We start from the raw sequence: 23755 nt of genomic DNA on the forward strand, positions 1-23755 counted from the left end.
AAGAATGCCATCTTCAGGTGCTACTCAATTCACGTCAAACTAGTACATTGTATGCCTTGTCTTCACTTTAAAATAACTAAAATATATGTCCATCATATATATTGACAAATGTCAATCGTAAAAATATTAAAACTGTCCAGGGTTCCCGATCGCTACGTCGTATCTTATTACGCCAGTCCTGTTCATCCTACTCTGTTGGAGCTCTTCTTCCCTATCGTGTATATTGTGTTTCTGTTGCGTCTTGTTCTCGCGACTGCGTGCGTTATGCTGTTGGGTCTGCTGGGTATGTGTGTGTGTNTTTGCTTAGAATGGAAATTTAAGTTGGTTGTTACTTTTTAAAACATTGTTGGCCTCATCATTTAAATTGGCATCTTTATGAAGGGGGCTTGGGAGGGAGGAATGAAGGTTAGTATGGCATGCCCTCCACATGTTTTGACAGAAGGCCAGCAGTTATGAGTTTCCATTTCACTTCCCTTCAATGTGTTTATGTGAAGTGAGGGAGCTAAACTCCTAATTGTTGGCTCTGCATGATTTAAATTTGTTTTAATTTTAAGAAGGAGTCATGATAGCTCAGCATAGTGATGGGCTATATGCTTAACAACCCAAGTTTGATTCCCGGCAGGTGCAAGAGATGTTTCTGTACTCCTCAGCATCCAGACTGGCTCTGTGGTAGACCCAGCCTCCTATCCCATGGGTACCAGAGGTTCTTTCCCCAGGGGTAAAGCAGCTGAGGTGTGAAGCTGACCACTCACCTCTAGTACTGAGGTCAAGAATGGTGAAGCAATGCAGCCACTCCCCTATGTGTCTTCATGGGGTGGTGCTTAATTAATTAAGCACAGAAAAAAATTGACTTACTTTGAATTATAAGATATGTGGAAATTGAAATGATTTTTAGGGCCAGCACTTAGACCGTGCCTGTCAGGAGTCAGATGTGACAGTGAGGATTGGTAACAGCCTGTGCAATGTGACTTCATTGTCTCGTCAACAGCTGACATGCCGACCACCAGTAACTCAGCCTCCTGGTGTTGATGAAGATGGAAATCCAAACCCCCAGGAACTGCCTCAAGTAGTGGTGAGTACAGTGGACGCAGAAGCTGACCCTGAATTACCACGTTTAACCAGTATATATATGTATGAGGTATATCTATTGTAAGTTATAGTGAACATATAGTTTTTATAGGTTGTTTATGCTTGTTGCTACAGGTTACATTGGCATACTTAACAATTTACTTTCAATATTTTTTTTATCTGCAGGTTGAAGTTGGTGTGGGCAAGTTGAGATATGTAATAGGGAAGCTGAGTTATGCATCACCAGCTGGATTAAATGGTCCACTTTCAAAACCAGCCCTCATAGGTGTTATCACAGGCATTGTAGTTCTATTGCTCGTCTTCATAGCGTTCCTTATCGCATACCGACGCAAGTCCACAGAGAGCAACCGGGTTCTAAAAAATATGCAGGAACAGATGGACATCTTGGAACTTAGGGTTGCTGCTGAGTGCAAGGAAGGTGAGAGCTGCTGCTTTTCCTAAATATGACTTCAGTCACCTTTGTCCTATCTTTTTGAAATATTAGAGAACAGAGCAGTGATTTTAAACCAAATTTTTATGAAGCTTATAATAATATAGTTTGGTAACTGTAAGGAAGCAGTGAATGCAACTTCATTGGAGAGAAAAACTTTTCTAGTTTTGATGAACATAAAAGAGTTTTAATGTAAGTGTAGAGCCATGGAGATTCAGTTGTAGCTTGGATTAAATACTCAGATGGAGGAGGGCACAGTGTGCCTTTGGTGTGGCAGCCAAACAGTGTTGACATTTATATTTTATGAAGAAAAAATTAATTTGGCTGATTGTGAGTCATTCCTACCCAGTTTGGAGGCACTGGATTTTAAGTGTATTTTCGGGACTGTCTCTTGAAAATCGGAATGTGTGGTCACTGTAGGTTCGGTGATGTTTAAATTGACCACTAACAGAACTGTGATTTTCATCACTACACCAGTTTCTTTGTTTTCAAGCAGGTATTGCATGAAGGTGCAAATTACATGATTTATTATTCATATTCCTATCTGTTTGACCAAAAATTTAGGGTAAAAATGCAGTATTTCACTTCTTCTAAAAAATTATATGTCTGAAAGTGTGATAAATTATGTAAAAAAATGTTGTAAATCTCCCTTTANAAAAAATTATGTGTCCGAAAGTGTGATAAATTATGTAAAAAAATGTTGTAAATCTCCCTTTACCTTTGCCTAACACTTGGCCTCATAATACATCAGAAATCCCATGTTTAGAGCCTGTGAGGTATCTCACTCAATACATCTGATGGTATAAACAGCTTTAGGTTCAGTTAATTAATCTTGTCTCAAAATGCATGAAAACCAAGTTCTCTGGAAGAAAAAGGTATATATAATTTGAGCAAATTGCTTGTAATTTTATGCTCAAGTCAGATTCTTTGTATTTTTATAGCATTTGCTGAACTACAGACTGAGATGACAGATCTAACAGGGGATCTCACATCAGGTGGAATTCCATTCCTTGATTATCGCACATATGCCATGANCACTCTCAAAATCTCACTCAATACACCTGATGGTATAAACAGCTTTAGGTTCAGTTAATTAATCTTGTCTCAAAATGCATGAAAACCAAGTTCTCTGGAAGAAAAAGGTATATATAATTTGAGCAAATTGCTTGTAATTTTATGCTCAAGTCAGATTCTTTGTATTTTTATAGCATTTGCTGAACTACAGACTGAGATGACAGATCTAACAGGGGATCTCACATCAGGTGGAATTCCATTCCTTGATTATCGCACATATGCCATGAAAATCTTGTTTCCAAATATTGATGATCATGTTGTACTGCAATGGGAACGGCCAGAACTGCTGCGCAAGGAGAAGGGACTTCGGCTCTTTGGCCAGCTGATAATGAACAAAACATTTCTCCTACTTTTTATTCGTACGCTTGAAAGCAACAGATATTTCTCCATGAGGGATAGGTATGTTGTCATTAATACTTGTGCATGTAACATTTTTTTAACTTTTTAAATGGCTCTGAAATGTGGTCTCAATATGAGGAGAGAAAACAGATGATAACAGTTTAGAAGAAAACTGCCAACAAAATTCAAGATCATATTCTGGGATTTGAAGCTGTATAGTTAAGTTTTATCCAGTATTCTCTGAAAGTTAAGTCCATACATAGATGAAATTACTGGGGATCATTGGTGTGGGTTTTGATGTAACAGATCATATCTTCTGCATTCGTCAGATATTGGACAAAAAATGGGAGTACAATGAGACAGTACATCAGCTGTTTGTAGACTTGAAGAAAGCTTATGATTCAGTTATGGGGGAAGTATTGTACAATATTCTGATAGAGTTTGGGGTACCCATGAAACCAGTTAGGCTGATTAAAATGTGTTTAAAGGAAATATATAGTAAAGTCCTTATAGGTAAATATTTGTCTGATAAATTTCCTATCTAGAATTTTCTAAAACAAGGAGATGCTTTATCGCCACTCCTTTTCAACTTTGCTCTAGAATATGCCATTAGGAAGGTCCAGGAAAACCGGGTGAGACTGAAATTAAATGGGACACATCAGCTGTTTGTCTATGCTGATGATGTGAATCTGCTTGGTTATAATATAGATACCATAAAGAAAAACACACAAACTTTAACTTACACTAGTAAGGAGATTGTTCTAGAAGCAAACACAGAGAAAACTAAGTATAGGTTGTTGTCTTGTCACCAAAATGCAGGGCGAAATCATGACATAAAGATAGGAAAGAGATGTTTTCAAAACATGGCACAGTTAAGAGAGTTGTTTATGGTTGTGTAGTAACCATGGTGTCCCCTGTTACGTCACTGCGTGGAGGGGATGGAGTGTTTACCAAGTGCTGCGTAATGATGGAAGGAGTGGGGCTATGTGACATCACTCACGTGACCCCTACTTCCTGTTGCGCCACCCACGTCACAATACTTTTAAATTTTTATATTTCTCTAGAATTTGTTTGTTGGTGTAGTCTAGTGAAGCCTGGTGGTAAACTCAAGAAATGCATATGTGCTCCTTGTAATTTATAATATTCTTCTTTACTTAAGACCAAAATTCATTACCATAATTAAGTTGCTTTTGATGTTATGTAGACATAATTTAATTTTATATCAGCTGAGATTTGTGTTAATTTAAATTACTTTATATGCAGTGAGAACAGCTAATGCAGAAGATCCTAATATTCATAATGTTATATTTCAGAGTGAATGTGGCTTCCCTTATAATGGTAACATTGCAGAGCAAAATGGAGTACTGCACAGACATTTTGAAGACTCTTCTGGCTGAATTAATCGAGAAATGTATGGAAGGAAAAAGTCATCCAAAACTGTTGCTCAGGAGGTAACATGAATCCATTTTACTGAAACTGTTTCTTCTGTTCAGAGAAACAAAACATGGTGAAGAGCCTACACACCACATCCTAAACAGATAACCTTTATGATACCATGTTTTCAAATACCTTATTTTAATTTTTATTAGGACAAATTGCCATAACTGAAGAAATTTTTTGGTTTATGTTGGTACTTGTACCTATGTTGGCATAGTACTTCAAAATATAAAAACTAATCTCTGTATTTAAGCATCCTGTTGAATTACTGTATCCAGTACTCTTTATTGTACTGCACAGTCCATCAACAGTACAACAAATTGTTCCTTTTTTCTTACACTTTCACTTTCAACACAACATGTTTCGGCCCTAAATGACCATCTTCTGGTGTCTTACTGTGCTACAACTGCTACGCTCCACTAATAGCCATTTGTCACATATGCAGCTGCACACTTCATGATTTAAAATGTCATACTCATAGTCAATTGGTATGCACTAAAATAGAACATGCTGTAGTTCACTAATTTAAATCAAAATGTAAGAAAGAAGGAACAATTTTTACACTGTTAACGGATTGTGTAGTACAATACCAACTCATGCCTCACATGTCTCCCATTTAATGCTTCATAAGTTCAGTAGTTAGTAATGTATTGCTGAATGACATAGCAATCGATTGATCCCAGCCACTGTTCAGTCTTCATTGTGTAACACTCGGGTCACCAATGTTACAGAACAGAAAGTGTTGCTGAGAAGATGTTATCTGCATGGTTCACGTTCCTCCTATACAAGTTCCTTCGAGAATGCGCAGGGGAGCCATTGTTCATGCTTTTCCGAGCCATGAAACAGCAAGTTGACAAGGGACCTGTCGATGCCATTACCTCAGAAGCACGCTACTCCCTTAGTGAAGAGAAACTTATTCGCCAGTCCATCGACTTCAAACCCATGGTATACTAATAAAATGGTCACTCAGTTGTAGTGAAATTTCTTTCATATGAACACTGCTTACAGTGAAGCCCCCATTTAATGTTCCTCAGTGTAGGTTTTTCTTCTTTCAACTTCAGTTTCAATAAAACCAAGTTAGTAATCTCAGTATTGAATTTGTTTCTGTTGAAGATTTTCCTCAATTTAGTGTTGAAATCCATTGTTCCCCAAAGAAACCTTAAACAGGGGCTTTACTGTATTTAGCAGGCATAACTTTGGTAGTTGCCTTCAGTACATAACTGTCTTACATGACTTAAAAAGAGAAACTGGAATGTCATTTTTTTCACCACACACTTGTCCCTTTACTTCCATGTGGTGACTATCATAGTCAGACAGTAGTCTCTCTCCTATCTCTGTTCCCTCTTCAAGTGGACTGATGGATGCACCTGACTGTGTCCTAAAAGTTGCCTGAACCTGATTCTGAAGTGGTCTGTTCTACATTTTCTACCTTCTCACTATCATAATTGAGTGATTTCCAGTTTGTAATGCAAGTATGGAGTGCCGTGCACTGCATTTGAATGATTGCTTATATTTTATGCTTCCATCTCATGAATATTACTTGAACTAGATGAATTTTTCTTGCTATTCTTTGAGAGGAAGGTATATTTGTTGTATCAACTGGATTTATCATTTTCTGAAGATTTCTGTTTTCTCGGATATAATGCTGTGTAGCCCATTGACTTTCAGCAGACTACAGGGTATTATACCCCATAAGATAGAACTCTTCATAACCACTTTTCAGAGAACTCGAGATCCTACTCAAATTTCTGTTTGAGGAAATGATCTTGGAAAAGTCAATTGCTATCACCCCTTAGGCGACATGTTGATTAAACTTTTATCAAATGAAAAAAATTGACAGTATGCTGGAGGAGTGTCATCTTATTATGAAAGTCAGTAATTTTGATTGTGATGACAAAGAAATAACAGAGTTATTACAAGTTTTAGGGCCAGTGTCATTATGCATGTCTGAATTCAAATTCATTTGGAAACTTCTCCACTATCTTAGAGGCTGGGATTGAAATCCTACCTCACAGGTAGATGAATGACCACATGGGGAGGAGAACTCATACTTGGACCAGAAAATTGTATGTAAGAATTTTACGGGAACAGGTGATGAAGTGATCTTTCCTTGAAATGATTCTGCTGTGAAGGTTGCCATATGACAATTGGATTAACACAGCACATGCTTCATAAAATAATGTCTGTCCGCAAGCAGTATCACTGTACGTGTGTGTTAAACCTGTTCGGGGTGGGGCGTGATTATGTGGCCTGATATCAGTCGCAGTCTTTATGATTGATTTTGTAACCAGATGGGCACAAAATAGTATCATATAGAAACTGTGGTCATTTTCGTCCTGGAAAGTCCAGTCTTCATTATCATCATCATAACCACCACCACCACTGTCACCATCTACATTTGCGCTTGCCTCACTGTCAGCAGAATTACTACAACTGTCACTCAAACCATGCTAATTTATTTTGGCATCAGGGTCAGTATGATGAAATATATTAATATCTGAATACTGGCTAAACTCACTGAAAGAATCCAAATCATTTTGTAGTTGTTCGTGGGTCTGTTTCCTGTCCAGTGCACACCCACTGGAAGATGCCATTCAGATATAACTACAGAGAAAATTATACACAGACCCTTTGCAAAATCTGTTATAAAATTCACAAAATTATCGCAGTGAATGGTTTGTTAACGCCACCGCAAAGAGGAAGCCTTTCATGACACTGAAGCTGTTTGCCTCCCTCAAACTGACTCCAGATCATTCATTCATAAAACGTGGTGGGCCAAGTCTGACATAGGACCGGAAGCCGATATTTTCGTTGGTGGACTCAGTCCGACATAGGACCAAAAATGTTAAACAGATATGGAAAGGTAGATGCACTGTTTCTCCTGTGGGCTGTATATGAAATTGATGTGTAAATTTGTATCCTCTTCTTAATTTTTATGTGGTACCATCCTGCGTAAANGTTGTGGTTTTTTTTTTTTTTTTGTAAAGCAAATCACAATTAATAATGCTAATTCATGTGTTTGCAGACGGTGTATGTGTCCATATCACAGCAAGCTGTGTTTGTGAGTGGGTTGGATCCAAACACAGAGAATGTTCCAGTTAAGGTGTTAGATTGTGACACCATTTCTCAAGTGAAAGAAAAGGCACTTGATACAATATACCGTGCCACACCTTACAGCCAACGGCCACGCAAGGATGACCTGGATATCGGTAAGTCCAGATATTCTGTTATTTTTCGCTTGGACATTGTTCCTGTCACAGCCCTCCCCTTCCTTAGTTTGGATGGACCTTTTGAGTTTTATTGTTAAAGGCTGCATGTTTTATCTCATGCTTGAAACATGTTTTCATGGCCAAGAAAGAAACATGACATTACACACCTCTGATTTAATGTTTCAGAGTAAATTTATGACATATGCAGTTCATACTTACATACTGAAACTGAAGATTCTTTAGTATTGCGTCTGACTTGTGTCTGGGAAGATTATGATTCTAATGTCAGCTGAGGATTTTAATTTTCTCTCCTCGTCCTCTGATACTACCTTGAAAATTTGATCATGATTAATCTTAAAGTATGAACTGTGGCTGTGTCACCTGTTACTTTTTGGCAGGTTAGTCCCTTTCACATTAACATGTCTCTTCTTGACATGATCTGCCACTTTTATATCAAACAACACTTATGTTAGTGCAGAATCTTGTGATATTGTAATTCAGTGAATGCCCGCTTGTATTTCATAACTTCTGGCAACCTTGCAGCAGCTCATGGCCTCTAGCCTTGAAACATATTTCTCTGTTTTTGTCTTTCTCACTTGGAGCTCTTGTGTACACAGTAGTGGGAGATGAAATCTGTGTTACTCGTATGAACACACTGAAAGCTTAAAACAGATTGAAAATGTAATATTTGTAAGATTTGAGGCTTTCACGGCGGTGACTATGAAGAAAGCAGTCTGCTTTACCGTTTCTCACGGTGTTGTCGCTTGCAGATTTCTTATACTTTTTCTTCTACCCTGAAGATGGGGGCGATACGTTCCTGCGAAACGTTGGTTAACACCACATATACACGGTGCCAAATCCCAGAAGACTGCTTTCTTCAATGTGATATTTGTTGTGATGTGACGGCTGGAAGCTAAAATAGCAAACCCAGCTGGTAAACACATTTACATGGCAACTAAAACGTGCTCCCGCATCAACAATACCCTGGCAATTGCTAGGCAACAGCCCATTTAACGCATCACTTATCAGTAGAGGAATTCTTTGAAGGTGTTTTCTATGTGGTCTCTGCTGATATTGAATAGTTAGTCTTGACTTCTGGGTCAGAAGTCAACGGTCGGAAGCCAGAAGTCAGAGTCAGCAGTAAGCAGTCCACAGTCCTGGGTTGCGGTGTTAGATGCTGCTACCAAGCAACAACTAGTGAAGACATGGAAGACTTAGTGTTTTCAATAGTGATTTGTAGAGTGTGTAGGTTAGTGAAAGTGTTACAAAGTTACGAATTATAAGCATTCAGTAATTCCAGTTATCAGTCCATATCACATGTTAAGTCACTATTACATAACGATATAATCAAATTCATTATGATGGCCCATAGTTTTGTAACCCTTAAAAAGAGGCAGGCAAATACAAAGCTGATCACTTTTGATATGACCCCAGTGTGCAAAGCAGAGGCACTTGTTAGAAAGCTCTTGAAGCTCAAGAATGATTAATTTACATTTGAACCAAGATCAAGAATGTTTTTCTCGGTCCTCTCTTGAAAATTCATGACTTACACATGCCTATTTAAAATGTCACATTAATAGTGGAAATATTATTATGCTCTGAAGTCGAACCAGAATCTTTTGTTCTCTCAGCTCATCTAAAAGTCTTAAGTGTTAAAATATATAGGAGTATTTTCTTTCTGGTGTTGAACTTGAAGGGAAGACAGAGAGCTTGAGTGTATTTCAGAATGTTCTGCGGAGAAGAGTGGATGTGAAGCAATGAAATGAGTATGTAAGGAGAAGCTTCATAATTTATGTACATCATCAGTTACTGATCAGACTGAGGTGCTAGAGATTGACGAGGCATATAGCATGTATGAGAGAGCTGAGAAATGCTTACAGTATTTTGGTTGGAAAACCAGTTGGGAGGACTTGTTATAGATGGGAGATAATATGATGGTCTGAAATTGTACTGTATGAGGGTGTTAAGTTCTGTCGTCTGGCTCAGGGTCCAGTTGTTCTTAACACAATAATGAACCTTCAGGTTGCAGAAATTTCTCGATTAGCTGAGTGACTATTGATATTATCTTATTAAGAACTCTATAGAGTTAAATGTTTTGAAATCCCAGTGATTGTACAGTCTGATGTTAATACTGCATATATGTTCTGGATACATTTCCTGCCATCTGTAACAGTCTCTTATGCCAAGATAGGAGGTTTGTTTCATGTCTCAAGGAGAGTTCAGTTTATGCCTTTTGAATATAACTGGACACTGCACTGTTGGCTTATCCTTTGTCATGCCATTTAATTGCTGTGTATCAGAATGCTGTATACTGGTGTATAGGAAAGTGTTAAATGTAATGTGATTTCTGCAGCATAGGTTTTGTAAGACTGTAGGCATTAAGTAATTACTGTTGGTATTGATTTTACTAGAATGGAGGACAGGTACATCAGGGAGGCTAATACTCTATGATGAAGATAGTACAACCAAAACAGAAGGAGAGTGGAAGAAGAGGAACACCTTAAATCATTACAGGGTGAGTATATTAAACATAATATCTTGAAAAGCAGTTTCTTGAATTGGTGGTATCTGACTGCCAAAACAACAGTGAAAATAAACCAATCAGATTGCTCACATTGGTTTCATCTGATAGTTGCTACATGTTTCGGTCCACTTTTGGGACCATCTTCAGACAGTCTCATCAAATATGTCTCTTATTTTTTAACTGCCCTAATATGGACCCACATTATCGCAGTTTCTTGAGGTTAATGGAAAGAATTACATTTTCTAAGTATTTTACACTGCCTAAATTCCACTCAGATTCTTCAGTTTGCTAATTGAACATGTCATCTCCTTTATATAGTTTGCACAATTTCTAAGTCTGCATTTCAGATATTTTCCATATATTCGTCCTGTGTGTGCAGTCACATTCAGAAGTAAGACTGCATGAGGTACGCTTTAGCAGTGACTGACCTGTTGTCAGAAATATATTATTTAGCATTATCTTGTAAATAGCTGTATGCTTTTTACCAATGAATGTGGTGTTAAAGGAAAAGGAAGAACTTGTTTGAAATGTAAGATGATGTATTTAGTTGCATAATTTACACAGCCATACTTTTATACTTATGGGGAAGGTGTATTGAACATAAAATGGGAATTTTATTTTTTATCTGTAATGTCTGTCCTAAACTATTTTTTCCTGATAAATGTTTAGTGAGTTATGCGTGAATTGTGTGAGATACACTTGGCAGGAACATATTTTGGTCTTTATATAAGTGTTCGTTTTTGTTGTCTGAGTTTAGCCAAAACTGAAATGCACTGACAGATTTTAGTAACAGTGCCCCAAAATAAAACTGAATGAAAATCCATTTTGCAGTTCTTCAGTTGTTACATGCAGACAGGTAGATGGACAAACATGGTGAAGCCAATATATGCATTTTCACAACCATTCGTTGCAAATGCAGTTATTTCAAATTATCACAGATTAATTGACTTCATACCTTGATAAACAGCCAAAGTCCTAGTGCATTTTGGTGGTGGGGAAACCAGACAGGATCCCACTTACAGAGGCAGAGTTTCTCTGAAGCACCTATCTGTTCCATCCACATAAATAAGCAACAAGTGAAATGTTTTCTCTCCTGCAAAAATGTCATGACTTCAAGTAGACTTATTTTCCATTAATGTTGAAAGCATTGTATTTTTAAATAAGAACATGTAAATTAAAAATATTATAAAAGTATATTGTGTTGTCTGCACTTGTATATGTTTAACTGTGTACTTCTTCATATCTCATGACATTAAAAATGGTAATTGTGTCAGGAATAATTGCACAAGAAGGCACCATAATACTTGGCAACAGTATCACCTCATATGGATACTCCCCTTCGTCAGGAATTTAAAAGTTTGTTGCTACTGCACGGTAGTACTGAAGCTCTGCTGGTGTGTGGGGCTGTTGCTGTATAATTAAGTGAAGAAGAAAATAAATTATTAATCAAATCTGTAAAAACATATGAAGCTTAGTAACCAGAAATATTAAATAAATGCCCTCATAATAAAATTGTAAAAATACAATTTCTTCAGAAGCCTTATTTATCACATTATTTGAAATTCTGAAATCATGATTTATATTTAAGATTTATTTTATTAACATACTTGTAGGACTGATTAGGGTTCCTGTTGGGTAACATATAGAGAATTCTGGAAAGGCCATATCATTCAGAATATTTTTAAATGCTTCCCTCTGTATACAGAAGCTACTAGATTAATAATTTACATTTTGCTTGTCCTTCATTTTCATAATTTTTTGCTAGTATAGATTTCCATGTCCTGAAAGTTATTGGATGAAACCTCTAACACTTGCACTCTTGCCATATGTGTAATTTTAAATTCACAAAAATGATGGAGGGGTTTTAAAAGAATGAATATTGCATAATGATTGATTCGAAAGTTGTTAGAGGACACAAATATATGCATAATGGTACCATAAACCCCACTTTCCATATAAAATAATGATAGCAGGTTAAGGAAATTAAATTAATAATGGGCTCAAAAAATGCACAAAACATTGTAGCTGTAACATATTTTTCAGATGTGAAGAAGGATCAAATTAGATTATGGTTGCATTGTGGACGATAGCTATTTCCTGATTCAGAACATGGGCTGACCTTAGCAAATGTTTTTTTAGGTGAAAAGTGTAGAAATAGTCATAGTATTGTAAATAAAATAAAATGAATATCATGGCTTTGTGGCAATTACAAAAATTGTGTTTTATTCTGTGCATGTGTCTGTAATATTGCACTTCTTATCCAGGTACCAGATGGAGGTGCACTGAATCTAGTCTCAAAACAATCATCCTTCTATAATCTGTCGATTCTCCCAGAGAAGACAGACAAGTCTCACAAGTATGAGACACTTAATTTGTCCAAGTTCAGCTCAGCAAGTCCACCACTGAGCCGTGCCACATCACCACTCAATCATGACCACGATGGAGGACTCAAGGTCAGGATGGAATAGGGTCTCAGTTCTTTGCATAGCAGATCTCTCAAGCGTTCTCGAGACTACTGTATACATAGTTTTATATACTGTTGGAACCTGTGATTTAATTCCTATAAAGATATTCTTACTATAGAAATATGACTGTATTTTCATGGGTTCTCTCTGACACTGAGTAATGACTGAGATATTATTTGATCCAGAGAGGATGCTTCCTCTCCAGTGATCATAATTTCATAATTCCTATTCACTTTAACTTGTGATAATTGTGAGAGGTTCAACTACAGAAACAATAATTTGCAAGTATAGTAAGTCCTAAGAGAATGTAAAACGGTTTCAGTGGATTATCCCATGATAGGTCTTGCTACCTCAGCCACTGAAAATGACATGGAAGTGTACAGGCTACAGTATGCTCAGGGGATATGTGAAAGTTATGGTAAATTGCTTGAGAATGCTTTGAATTGCTTGAATTCATGCTGTAAACAGTATAACGTCATTAACACACTTCGCTGGTTTTTCTTGAAATTTGCTGTTGTGAATACAGTCAACTCTCGATTATCCGGGCTAATGGTGGGGATNTTTAAAGATGATTGCTTAACATCATGACTCTGCAAAAGGTGACTGATGTTTCTCCCAAAAACCTGACATCACAAAAGTGTGTTGTGGTGTGTACCAAATTTTTATTTTGCTTCTTTGGCAGTAATTGGCTCCCTTTGCTGAACTTCTGCAGATACTATGGGCTCATGCTAATTCTTGCATTCTCCTTTTAGATGGAATGTAGAAGTAGAAATATTGAGATTAAAGTAAAGCCATGCCAAGACAGTGCCTTTAAAATGATTGCTGATGCCTGTGGTGAAGTAAAAGCTGCAAGCAATGATTCCAGTATGGATAAAACTGTTTGATGACAGTGGTACTTATTAGTGAAAATGTTTCAGTTGGTAGCAGAAACCATCTGTTTAGAAATCTTATAGAGCAAGAGAAAGTCCTTCAATAATAGTAATGAGAGCACTGAAAATGTGAATAGCAGTTAATATTCAGTGGACTTTCTCTACAGTACAGCCTTAAATCATTCAGGTTTGTGGTTTAGGTATGAAGTTGCCATGTCCTTTTTTTTTTTTTTGAAAGCCCCCCCCAAAAAAAAAGAATGTGGAGGAGCAGGAGATGGGTTGGGTACCAACTAACATTTCAGCATAGGCTGCGCCATAGTTCAAACAGTTAGTCGCTGGCTTCCCACCGCGGCGGCCTGGGTTCGATCCCGGGTCTGATCAAGTGGGATTTGTGGTGGACAAAGTGGTGCTGGGGCAGGTTTTCTTCGAGTACTTCGGTTTCCCCTGTCAATCTTCATTCCACCAAATTCTCCATCATCATAATCACCTGGGGCAGGCTACAGTAGGCCAATCAGTGACCGCTGTGCCAAGTGGACCCAGTTGGAGTCGACCCCCCACTAAGCGAATTAAAAAAATTAAAATTAACATTTCATCATTGTTTTAAGTGGATTGTAAAAGTATACATTCCACATTATACGGATTGAGAATACAAGAATCTGAATCTGTGCAGAAATTATTTCTGTGCACAGGCATTCAGGCTTGATCTGCATGACCTGTTAGATCTGTCATTATAAGAGGCTTGTGGCTTGCAGGTCTGGCACCTGGTCAAACACCATGACACAGATACCCAGAAAGAAGGGGAACGAGGCAATAAGATGGTGTCTGAGATTTATCTCACCAGGTTACTAGCAACCAAGGTAAGTATAAGGCTGTAAATGCAGTTCATATGCTTCTGTTTTGATCTCTTGATCTGTTCAAATCCATTTCATGAAAATGTTACATACGTTTTGTAATTTCTAATTTATTTCTTGATACTTTTGGAATAAGTTAACATACACTCTTAAAACATTCACATCTTCAAAGTCACTGAATAAATCTCTCTAAGGTTTACAAATCATTAATCCTTATTATCCAGGAATCTGGGCTATAAATCTCCCAGTACTATGGGGGTATTGTCCTTGTCTTAATTTGGGGATAACAATTTATTGTCCAGGAATAGCGGATTTAATCTCCCAGTTCTGTGGATCTGATAGCCATATTTTAACTCAGGGTAATGCTATTAACATTGAAACAATGCAACCCTCGGTCATCTAGGCTGTATAGCCTGCTTGACAGGTGTGGCAATAAAGAACCCGGATTACTTTTATGACTCATTTCCGGCCACGTCATTGACGAAGAGGAGGGTAGGGCATTGACCCTTGGACTTCCCTCTACCGTCACACAAAGTTTCATTCACGTGCATCGGTTAGTCTGGCCGCGACCATTGTTAGAAGCGGATCGTGTTTCTGAGCTCCGTCGGAATAATGCTGAGTGCTAATGCAGAACAACGTGCTAACATCAAATTCCTCANGTTGTCAGCTGTAAGTTCCATTGATATGACATAAAAGTAAAGGTGAGTTAATCATTTGGCTGCCTGCTAAAGATATATTTTCTCCACTGATCATCAGAACTAAATATCTGACATTTATATATTTCATATGCTCTTTTTCAATAATCATGAAAACAATTCAAGAAGTAAAAGAAGTATAATATTCTCCATTCGATAATGAAGCTTTTGAGTTGCAACACTTGACAGCTTTACCAGGTAGAAGCAATGTGCAAGATACCTCATCAGAAACCAACTGAAGGGTTTTGTTTCTTACATAGTTCCCCCGATAGATATGTCACTGAGCATTATATTGCGGTGCTTGGCACTCTTACTCAGGAGGTCCTAGGTTTGGATCACAGCCCAAAGACTGCGGGTCCAAACTCAGGCACAGGTATGTAAAAATTTAAAATATTTTTGTATCTCATACTGCCTACTTTGCTTAATTTTTGTGTGATATCTTCATTGTAGGGTACCCTCCAGAAGTTTGTGGATGATTTGTTTGAAACAATCTTCAGCACAGCTCACCGAGGAAGTGCACTACCTCTGGCCATCAAGTATATGTTTGACTTCTTAGACGACCAAGCCCTCCAACACGGTATCTCTGATCCAGAAGTTGTTCATACTTGGAAAAGCAATAGGTAAGAACATTCATCACATTGGAGGATATTGTCACGTGTTGGGTAGGTCACGCGCAATAAATAATTTCACACCATCTTGGATATAGCGAATTTATTGAACACTTGCTCTCACATTTACAGTTCTACAACTACTGCCATCTGCAGTATCACAATTACTTCTCCTGCTTCCATTCACTCCAGCGAATGCTAGACTGAAACTGACTGGTTACTCTGGTAATTCTCCTCATTATGTAGCTTCCGCACTGACAACACAGAAAACAATTATGTGATAGCTATCACTGTTGCGTAAATGCGGTGTTTACAGGCGTTGCTGGGGAACGCTGTCGAGAGTTTTTTATTGCTGCGTAGTAACCGTGGTGTCCCCTGTTTCGTCGCTGTGGGGGAGGGGGGACAGAGTGTTGACTGGCCTGTTACCATAGCAGCGGCAGTTGTTCCGATGCTGTTATGTCACCCCTGAAGGAGGGGGGGGTCTTTACCGAGTGTTGCGCCGTCCACGTCACATTATATTTGAACTGTAATAAAATTGCATGAAAGTCTCGTAACTATTTTTTAACGTTGCTAACAAATTTTTGAAACAAACTTTTAAATTTAAAGTACCTGTACAAAGCACATCAGAGGATCCAAGATAGGGTTTTGAAGAACATTTGTTAGAAACATTCTTAGAGAAGGAACTTAGCATTAATATATACCAAATGTAATGTAAAAATATAAATAATGAATAATGGGAGGAATAATAGAAATCATTTGTGGGAATTATATTTAACTTGTTAAAAATTATTGCTCATTTGTTTCTGGATAAATGACATAAGAACTGTGTACTGGCATCATGATGCATATTCTTTACCAGATCTTGACATATATTAGTGGAGGTAAAACATATTTTTCTGCATGGTATAGGACTTAGAATTTGTCATTATATGAGAATATATGATCTGGAGTTCATGTAAAAATGCAGATCCATTTGTCTGATAGTCTCCCATGCATATGCACATAATCAAAATAAGAATTGCTGTCAAAAAACAGACTAGTCTAGCTGTAATGGTCTGAACTTCTATTCTGGAGATGCTGAGTTCACATCTCACTTGTTATTCTGACCAAACTTTTTGTGGTTTTGCTCTGTCTCTTGAGGCAAGTGCCAGAAGAGCACCTTATTTGGGCCACAGTTGCTTTCTCCCAAATCCCTTCCAGTACATCATCAGTTTTCTGCTCTTTGACACTATATTGTTTCACTCAAAATAATCCACACAAAATGGAAAGCAAATAAGATGCATTCCCATTCAAGCTGAAATTTACTCATTCTTCTTACTTTCCAACCTTGTGAAGACAGCCTGCTGCCTTGATGATGTATCAGGATTGAAGAGAATTGACTAAAATAGAATTATTTCTTTGCAAACCTTTAAGATAATTCCATTGCCATATCAGCGTTCTAAAGTATGTAATTTAATATTTAAACTATATAACAGTGTAACCCAAGAACAAATTCAAAACACACAATTACTGGGTTTTTGGACCGTGTCCATTGTCCGGTATTCCAAAGACTAGAAAACGTTTCGGAAACCGGATCTGTTTCCTATTCTCAGGTGAGGAAGAGACACCTACTCTGTTGGGTCCAGTGGTTGAGGTTAGCTCTTTCTGAGGGACCGAACAGAGTACGTGTCTCCCTCACCTTAGGATGGAAACAGATACAGTTTCCAAAATGTTGTGTTTTCTTGTTTTTAGAATACCAGACAATGGACAACATCTAGAAACCCTGTAATTTTGAGTGTTTTACACCATAAGAACCCCTTTAAAATTATAAACTCCTAACTGATTTGAACATACACAGGTAATAAATAATAATTATATATATTAACCTAGTTTGGAGTCTGGAATTATTTGTTAATTAATTTCTTTTCCAGTCTGCCTCTTCGATTCTGGGTCAACTTAATAAAGAATCCAAATTTTGTATTTGATATCCACAAGTCCAATATAGTGGATTCCTGCCTTTCCGTCGTAGCACAAACCTTCATGGATTCCTGTTCCACATCAGATCATAGATTGGGTAAGGTTTCGCTTAGTACTGCGTGTAATTTTTTGAAGTATAACTTGTAATTTCCATGTAGTGGCAGCATCTAGGATTATAATGTAAATATTGATTTCTAACCAACAGGTAAGGACTCGCCAAGTTCCAAGCTGCTCTATGCAAAGGACATTCCAGTGTACAAAGAATGGGTGGAGAGGTATTACTCAGATATCAAGATGATGCCAGCCATCTCAGACCAGGACATGAATGCCATGTTGGCAGAAGAGTCTCGGGTATGAGCTGCTTATTATATTTTTAAATATACTGTAAACCTTAAATGTTAAGTACAAAATCTGATGCATATGATGTTGTAAACTCCAAATTTTTCTAGTTTAGTTTTATGTAGAACCATCTTGGATGCCAAAGTTTGTGCGCTTGCCTGGTCTAATTGTTACATGGTGACTGCCCATTCTGGTGACAGATGTCAGCTTTCACTTCTAACTACTGAGATAGAAAAAGAAAGGGAGAGAAATGAGGGACGAAGAGATTAAAACAGTGGCAGGTTTATCGCACGAACTTGCTGCAATTTCCATTTTGCAACATACAGTAAAGTGTTGGAACTTGAACTTAGGACAGTTAGGAAATCTTAAAACTACTGGATAACACGAACTCAAATATTTTCAGAAATTCAAGATGCTAGATTCATCCCCATAATTTCTGTAGATAACAGTATGCATTAACATGCACACAAATACATATATACTAGTGCAAAAGACCTTTCATGAAATTCAACTGGGAATCGTTTTTTCATATCCTCTACCTCTTTCATACCTTTATCTTGTACCCTTCTTTCTCTGTTAGGACAGTGAAGTGAGTTACATTTTTATTCTTCATGTGGCACATTATCACCTTTGTATGTATTTAAAACTAATGTGGCCATTAAATGAGGTAACACACACAGTCAAATAACATACATATCAAGCAGGTTGGAATAGCAGTCACACTGTAGACTTGTAGTCAAGACGGGCTGAGTTTGAATGAGCTGGGACACCAGCTATCATGAGTGGTTTCGTAGTTTTCCCTGGTCCCTCTTGACAGTTTTATTGGTGAAGTTGAGTTTCATGAAGAATAAACATCTAAAATCTTCACACAAATGAATTTAAGTGGTTTACCAAATACATAAGAATTTGAATGCATTAGGCATGCTAATCAGATTTAAGACTGTGGGATGGCTGGGATGGTGAGGGGATGTTTAGTGGGGTGGGATTGGTAGACAAACCAACAGCCCAAAAACAAGTAAAGATGGCAGGTACTGCCATTCCCATTCTTGGATAATGGCCCTGTATGCTGGTGATCAGATTCTCCAGCATACCATAGCATGATGTAATCACCAGAGATTCAGAGTAAGATAGCTCCAAACTGCTGCTAAGTCCTGAAGACATTAGAAGAGGAGAAGGAATAAACCAATAAATAGAGGGAGAGAAGTGAGGAGTGAATATTGGTGCTGAAAGGGGAAGAAAATACAGATTGAATAATCAAAGACCATGTAAGGAAGGTAAATATGGACTCTCCAATATTACAAATGTATAAGGTGGCAGAAAATTATGCAGAAAGATAGAAGCAGAGACAGAGAGAGAATAGAGGTGCACATGAGAAAGAACAGGAGAATCTCAAGTGCAGAAGTAGAACAGGATGGAGTTTGTAGAAGTTAAGTGAGGAGATGCATCAAAGAACATAAATACAGTGAGCATAGAAGGATAGAGAGGTAAGTAAATAAAGAGACTGCAAAGTTCCAGTGCAGCTTTGCGAGTAATGATCTGCATTTTTCATTATTTTGCCAGAACAGTAAAGTGTAGTATATATAATTTTTTAATTATTTTCATGAAGCAGAGGTGAATTGAACAAAAAACAAAAATGAATAAAACATACTAAGCAGAATAGTGAATTAAGCAAATTTCCACAAGATGACATTCAAAACGAATAATTTGGCAGTTCATAAACGTTTAGAATATAGAGCAGAAATATTATAACACACCTGATTAAGACATATGAAGTATCGAAAGGTGGCGTATACTTGTAAATAAAATGTGTCATAATGCCTGTAAATATTGGTTTATGATTGTATTAAGTGTTATATGTTTCTGTTTCAGTTGCACACGACAGAGTTCAACACCAATTGTGCTCTTCATGAGCTGTACACTTACGCAATGAAGTACAATGAACAATTGACTGTGACATTAGAAGAAGATGAATTCTCTCAGAAACAAAGACTGGCATACAAGTTGGAGCAAGTCCACAACATAATGGCAGCAGAATCAAATCCGTGATGGCGGTCTGCCGGACCTGAGTCGAACACGACGTTCGAGGTCCGGTGTTAAGTTACGGAACTTATGGGAGAGTGCAGCAAGCTGTGTGTTTGTGTGTGTATGCGTGTATGTGATGTGCTTCACTGGCAGGGAAGTTGCTTGGCCATTGTCCTGAGACATCCATCCAAAGTAAGTGAGCAAGCCAACAAACAAGCTGGAGTGACCAATGTGTGTATGTATGTGTGTGTTGCTTGTGTGGCAGTCTGGAAGGATGGGGAGGCCTTGAAATTTCCCCTGAACAATTTGTTCTTTGCTCAATGACTGGTCGGTTGGTCAGTACTAGAGCTGCCACAAGTGTGTGCGGTTGCTTTTTGTGGGTTCCTACAATAATATGGATGAGGCGGGCCAAAGAGGAAATGCTATTTGGAAATTACATTGAAGTGCCTCCAGTAGTAACAGAGTATTTGATGAAAGGATTATTGAGCCCTGGCCAAGACAGTTTCAAGCATCAAGACATTTCCAGTTGTTGGCAGGTGAGAGGGAAGTGGGAACGTGGAGCTCGAGCACAGTACCCACTCTGCTAAGAAGAACCATGCTGAGGAACAAGATGAATCTTAATGAAGCCAGTGTTAACCATGTCGAAAGGGACATACCAATATGGAGGTCTCATCTGATATGTTTATCGACACATTTTCTTGTCGCTTGGTTTTCTTCTTCGCAGTGATTCGATGCCGTTCTACTTTTGTTTCTCTTAAGGTGTATGTTGATGATTTAAATGTCTTCCATGTTCCCTTCTTGCACCAAATTTCCACACCGAACCAGCACGGGACGCTTGAAACGTGTATATTTGTACAGTTTTCCTCGGATCCATTCAATAACCTACTTGCTGCTCGGACTTGCCATTCAACTAGTATAGCTGTGTGTCTGTGTAGATGTCAGTGTTTCATTTAAAGGTGCACATGCGTACAGCACACTGTCTCAGTGGTACTTTTGTCTGCTCTGTGTGTCGGTGTGGCGTGAGGATAATCTTAACCGGCAACTGTTTTTAAATGAGGACCAAGCAATCAATTCTCCGTATGATTCCCGACCGATTGTTGCGGGTGGCCGGATTGCTCGCATCGACGGTTTTCATTCTGTTTGATTCATGTTAACCTCTTATCTGATGTGTTGGCATGAATTGAACAAATCTGTCACAACTCAGGAAAATTCTGTTGTGAGTTTCCATTGAGCCACACAAAAATGAAGATAACATTTCTTAAGACTGGAACTTGTTTGAGTATAGTACATAAAGGATAGCAAATTGCCAAGGGAGGCCACCATGTTCTCCGCTACAGTGACATCATCGAAATGTTATGTATTTTGTTTGACCTTTAGTAACTGTTCAATGAACATAAATGTTTCAATCTTTTTAAATCCTCTGAACAATGCTGGTCTCCCTTTTTTCATTGTCACGTTATTATTGTTTTCTTGTTCTACTGAATGGATATGCTCAGTGTTTTGTCACTTTAATGGAAATCAGTTTTTCATGCAGATGTTTTCTCTTTATTCAATGCCATGCTTTCAGAACATCCTCTTTCCACATTATGTTCCCAGTGTTCATCCACAAGAACTTCAAATAAATTTCCTTAATTATATCATGTATAAAGCAGCAGTGCCACAAATGACAAATTGATTTAAAAGTAGTAAAAACATGGGAGGAAATAAAATGACACCCAACCAAAATGGAAGGAATGAAAGTTATGTTATCTACAAGCAGTGTCCATTTGGTCAGATTTTTTCAAAATTGTGTCATCACGTATACACCAGCATAAGAAAATGGCTACTGCTAACCCCATATTAAGAACTGTCATGTCTGAGAGCAGATCTTTGCAGGCATGATATTCAGTTTATATACAGCTTACTGAGTGATGCTTGTCAGTCACTTTATTTCTTTACTCTATAACCAGTCAGGTGTTAGGATAGCCTGTTATGTAATGTAAACTGATTGGATGATAGTGAACAGTGAAGAGGAAAGAAAGTGATCATGGCATGGCTTAAGGTGCCATCCTTGTGCTTGCCTGGAGGAACTGAGGAAAACCATGAAAATCCTCAGTCTACTTGGTTTCCCAGTGAAGATTCAAACCAGGCACCTCTCAAATGTAAGTCAAATGCATTACCACTTGAGTCAGCTTACACAGTGTGAAGTTAAGACTGACAAAAAAAAATAATCTTTTTTTTTTTACTGATTACCAGCATTATGCATTGCATGGTAAGTGTATATCCTCTCTTAAAATAGTATTTAGTTGATAGTAAGTAACACTCTTGAATATAAATTCATTGACTCCTGGGCAGAGCCATTTTGCAGAAGTGTAGTGTCCATCTTATTCAACATCATAACTAAGCCTATTAGATTAGCAGTAATGGTCACTTGAGTGTGTGTAGTCCAAGTAAAGTAAGTAAAGGTATCCCCATAACAGGCCGTGGCCGTGGAGGCCCATAGGGTTGTGAGATGTTGAGGTGCCCACATTTTCTAGACAATCAGCTCGTAGATAGGGATAAGGTTGTCAGCCTTGCACGCTGGCCGCCCTTTACCCCCCAAGAATATTCCTAGTACTCATTTCTGTCAGAGGTTGAGTCGACTCCAGGGCCATAGTGTGGCTAGAAGGATTAGGTCAATTGAAAAATCCACCTTGGTACAAAACACTGAAATATATAATAAGTTTAATAACAACGTCTTTAATACAACTGTCACAACACAAATATCAATATCAGTGCCTAGTTTTGGCTATCAATAGCCATCATCAGGCAAACACCACTGAACTGCAGTACTAGTAAAATGTCGTTTACATTCCCTACAGAACAGACAATTCTTTGTAAGATGAGGCATCAACTAAATTAACATTAATTTACTACATCTACACCACTAGCCTCCTATACAATTCTGTATACAAAAAATATAGAATATTCCAATTTGTCCATGGGAACACAATGAAATTACAAAACCAACAACTGATTCGATGATATAAAACATCAATCTAAGAATTTTATTCATGTTTTAAATAATTTGATTTGTTGTATTTTTACATGAAGTGTTTTATATAATTAATAGTATTTTATCCAATTTTACTAATATTGCAGTTCAGTGGTGTATATATGTTAACCGTGTATTTGCCTGATGATGGCTATTGATAGCCGAAACTAGGCACTGATCTTGATATTTGTTGTGTTGTGACGGATGTAATACAGAGGTTGTATATTGTAACACAACGGGATGCATGAAATGAAAATTATAAAAGCTGAATAACACTTTACACAACCAAGCATAGTTCTTGCAGTTAGCAGCATTAATGTGCATAGCTTAGAGCTGAATTGGGAGAACAGATGAGAATGCATGAAGTGCATAGAACAGAGGAACACTTGGCATCGATACAGTTAAAACCATGTGTGTCCAGAAACAGACATTCTGATGTGATGAATAAATGTTCCGTAATCTGTTTCTCTTAATATTCTTACTAGATTGAGTGCAATACTCATAATGTAAGAACAGTTCCTTACATGATATAGTAAGGCATAGTTGGGCTAAACCGAAAGTTGCAGAACATATAAAACAAATATCGTTTAGATGATAGTTCATCATCTCAGAAATTTTGGGCTTGAAGGAATTCTATATATTTCTAATTTTATTTGTGGTAGTAAGCATAACATTCATATACACAAATAATATGTTGAACATGGAGATTTAACTTCGTAAATGACTACTTTCGTTTCGCAACCACATCAAATCAAAATTCATACTTACCAGTTTGCTTATAATGAATCACCATTACCGCATATAATTGCGGGAATTCGAATTGGATTGTGTAGGG

At 37.7% G+C, this 23755-nt stretch overlaps 1 protein-coding gene across 4 annotated transcripts in view; it reads left to right on the plus strand.

The window, feature by feature from the left end:
* LOC111867333 (plexin A3) overlaps positions 1–21440 on the plus strand; it is a 478840-nt gene extending 457400 nt beyond the window's left edge. For all 4 annotated transcript variants that reach the window (XM_023857101.2, XM_023857095.2, XM_023857114.2 and 1 more), the window contains exons 16-29: positions 896–1072; positions 1255–1507; positions 2461–2542; positions 2810–2992; positions 4246–4383; positions 5101–5314; positions 7395–7578; positions 9990–10093; positions 12367–12555; positions 14189–14293; positions 15433–15602; positions 17501–17643; positions 17752–17897; positions 19755–21440. In XM_023857101.2, the coding sequence (XP_023712869.1) occupies positions 896–1072; positions 1255–1507; positions 2461–2542; positions 2810–2992; positions 4246–4383; positions 5101–5314; positions 7395–7578; positions 9990–10093; positions 12367–12555; positions 14189–14293; positions 15433–15602; positions 17501–17643; positions 17752–17897; positions 19755–19931 (2265 nt within the window). In that variant the 3' untranslated portion in view covers positions 19932–21440. The remainder of the gene's footprint in view (positions 1–895; positions 1073–1254; positions 1508–2460; positions 2543–2809; positions 2993–4245; positions 4384–5100; positions 5315–7394; positions 7579–9989; positions 10094–12366; positions 12556–14188; positions 14294–15432; positions 15603–17500; positions 17644–17751; positions 17898–19754) is intronic.
* Positions 21441–23755: the final 2315 nt, after the last annotated feature.

This window comes from Cryptotermes secundus, unplaced genomic scaffold, assembly GCF_002891405.2.
Source record: "Cryptotermes secundus unplaced genomic scaffold, Csec_1.0 scaffold477, whole genome shotgun sequence".
Classification (NCBI taxonomy): domain Eukaryota; kingdom Metazoa; phylum Arthropoda; class Insecta; order Blattodea; family Kalotermitidae; genus Cryptotermes; species Cryptotermes secundus.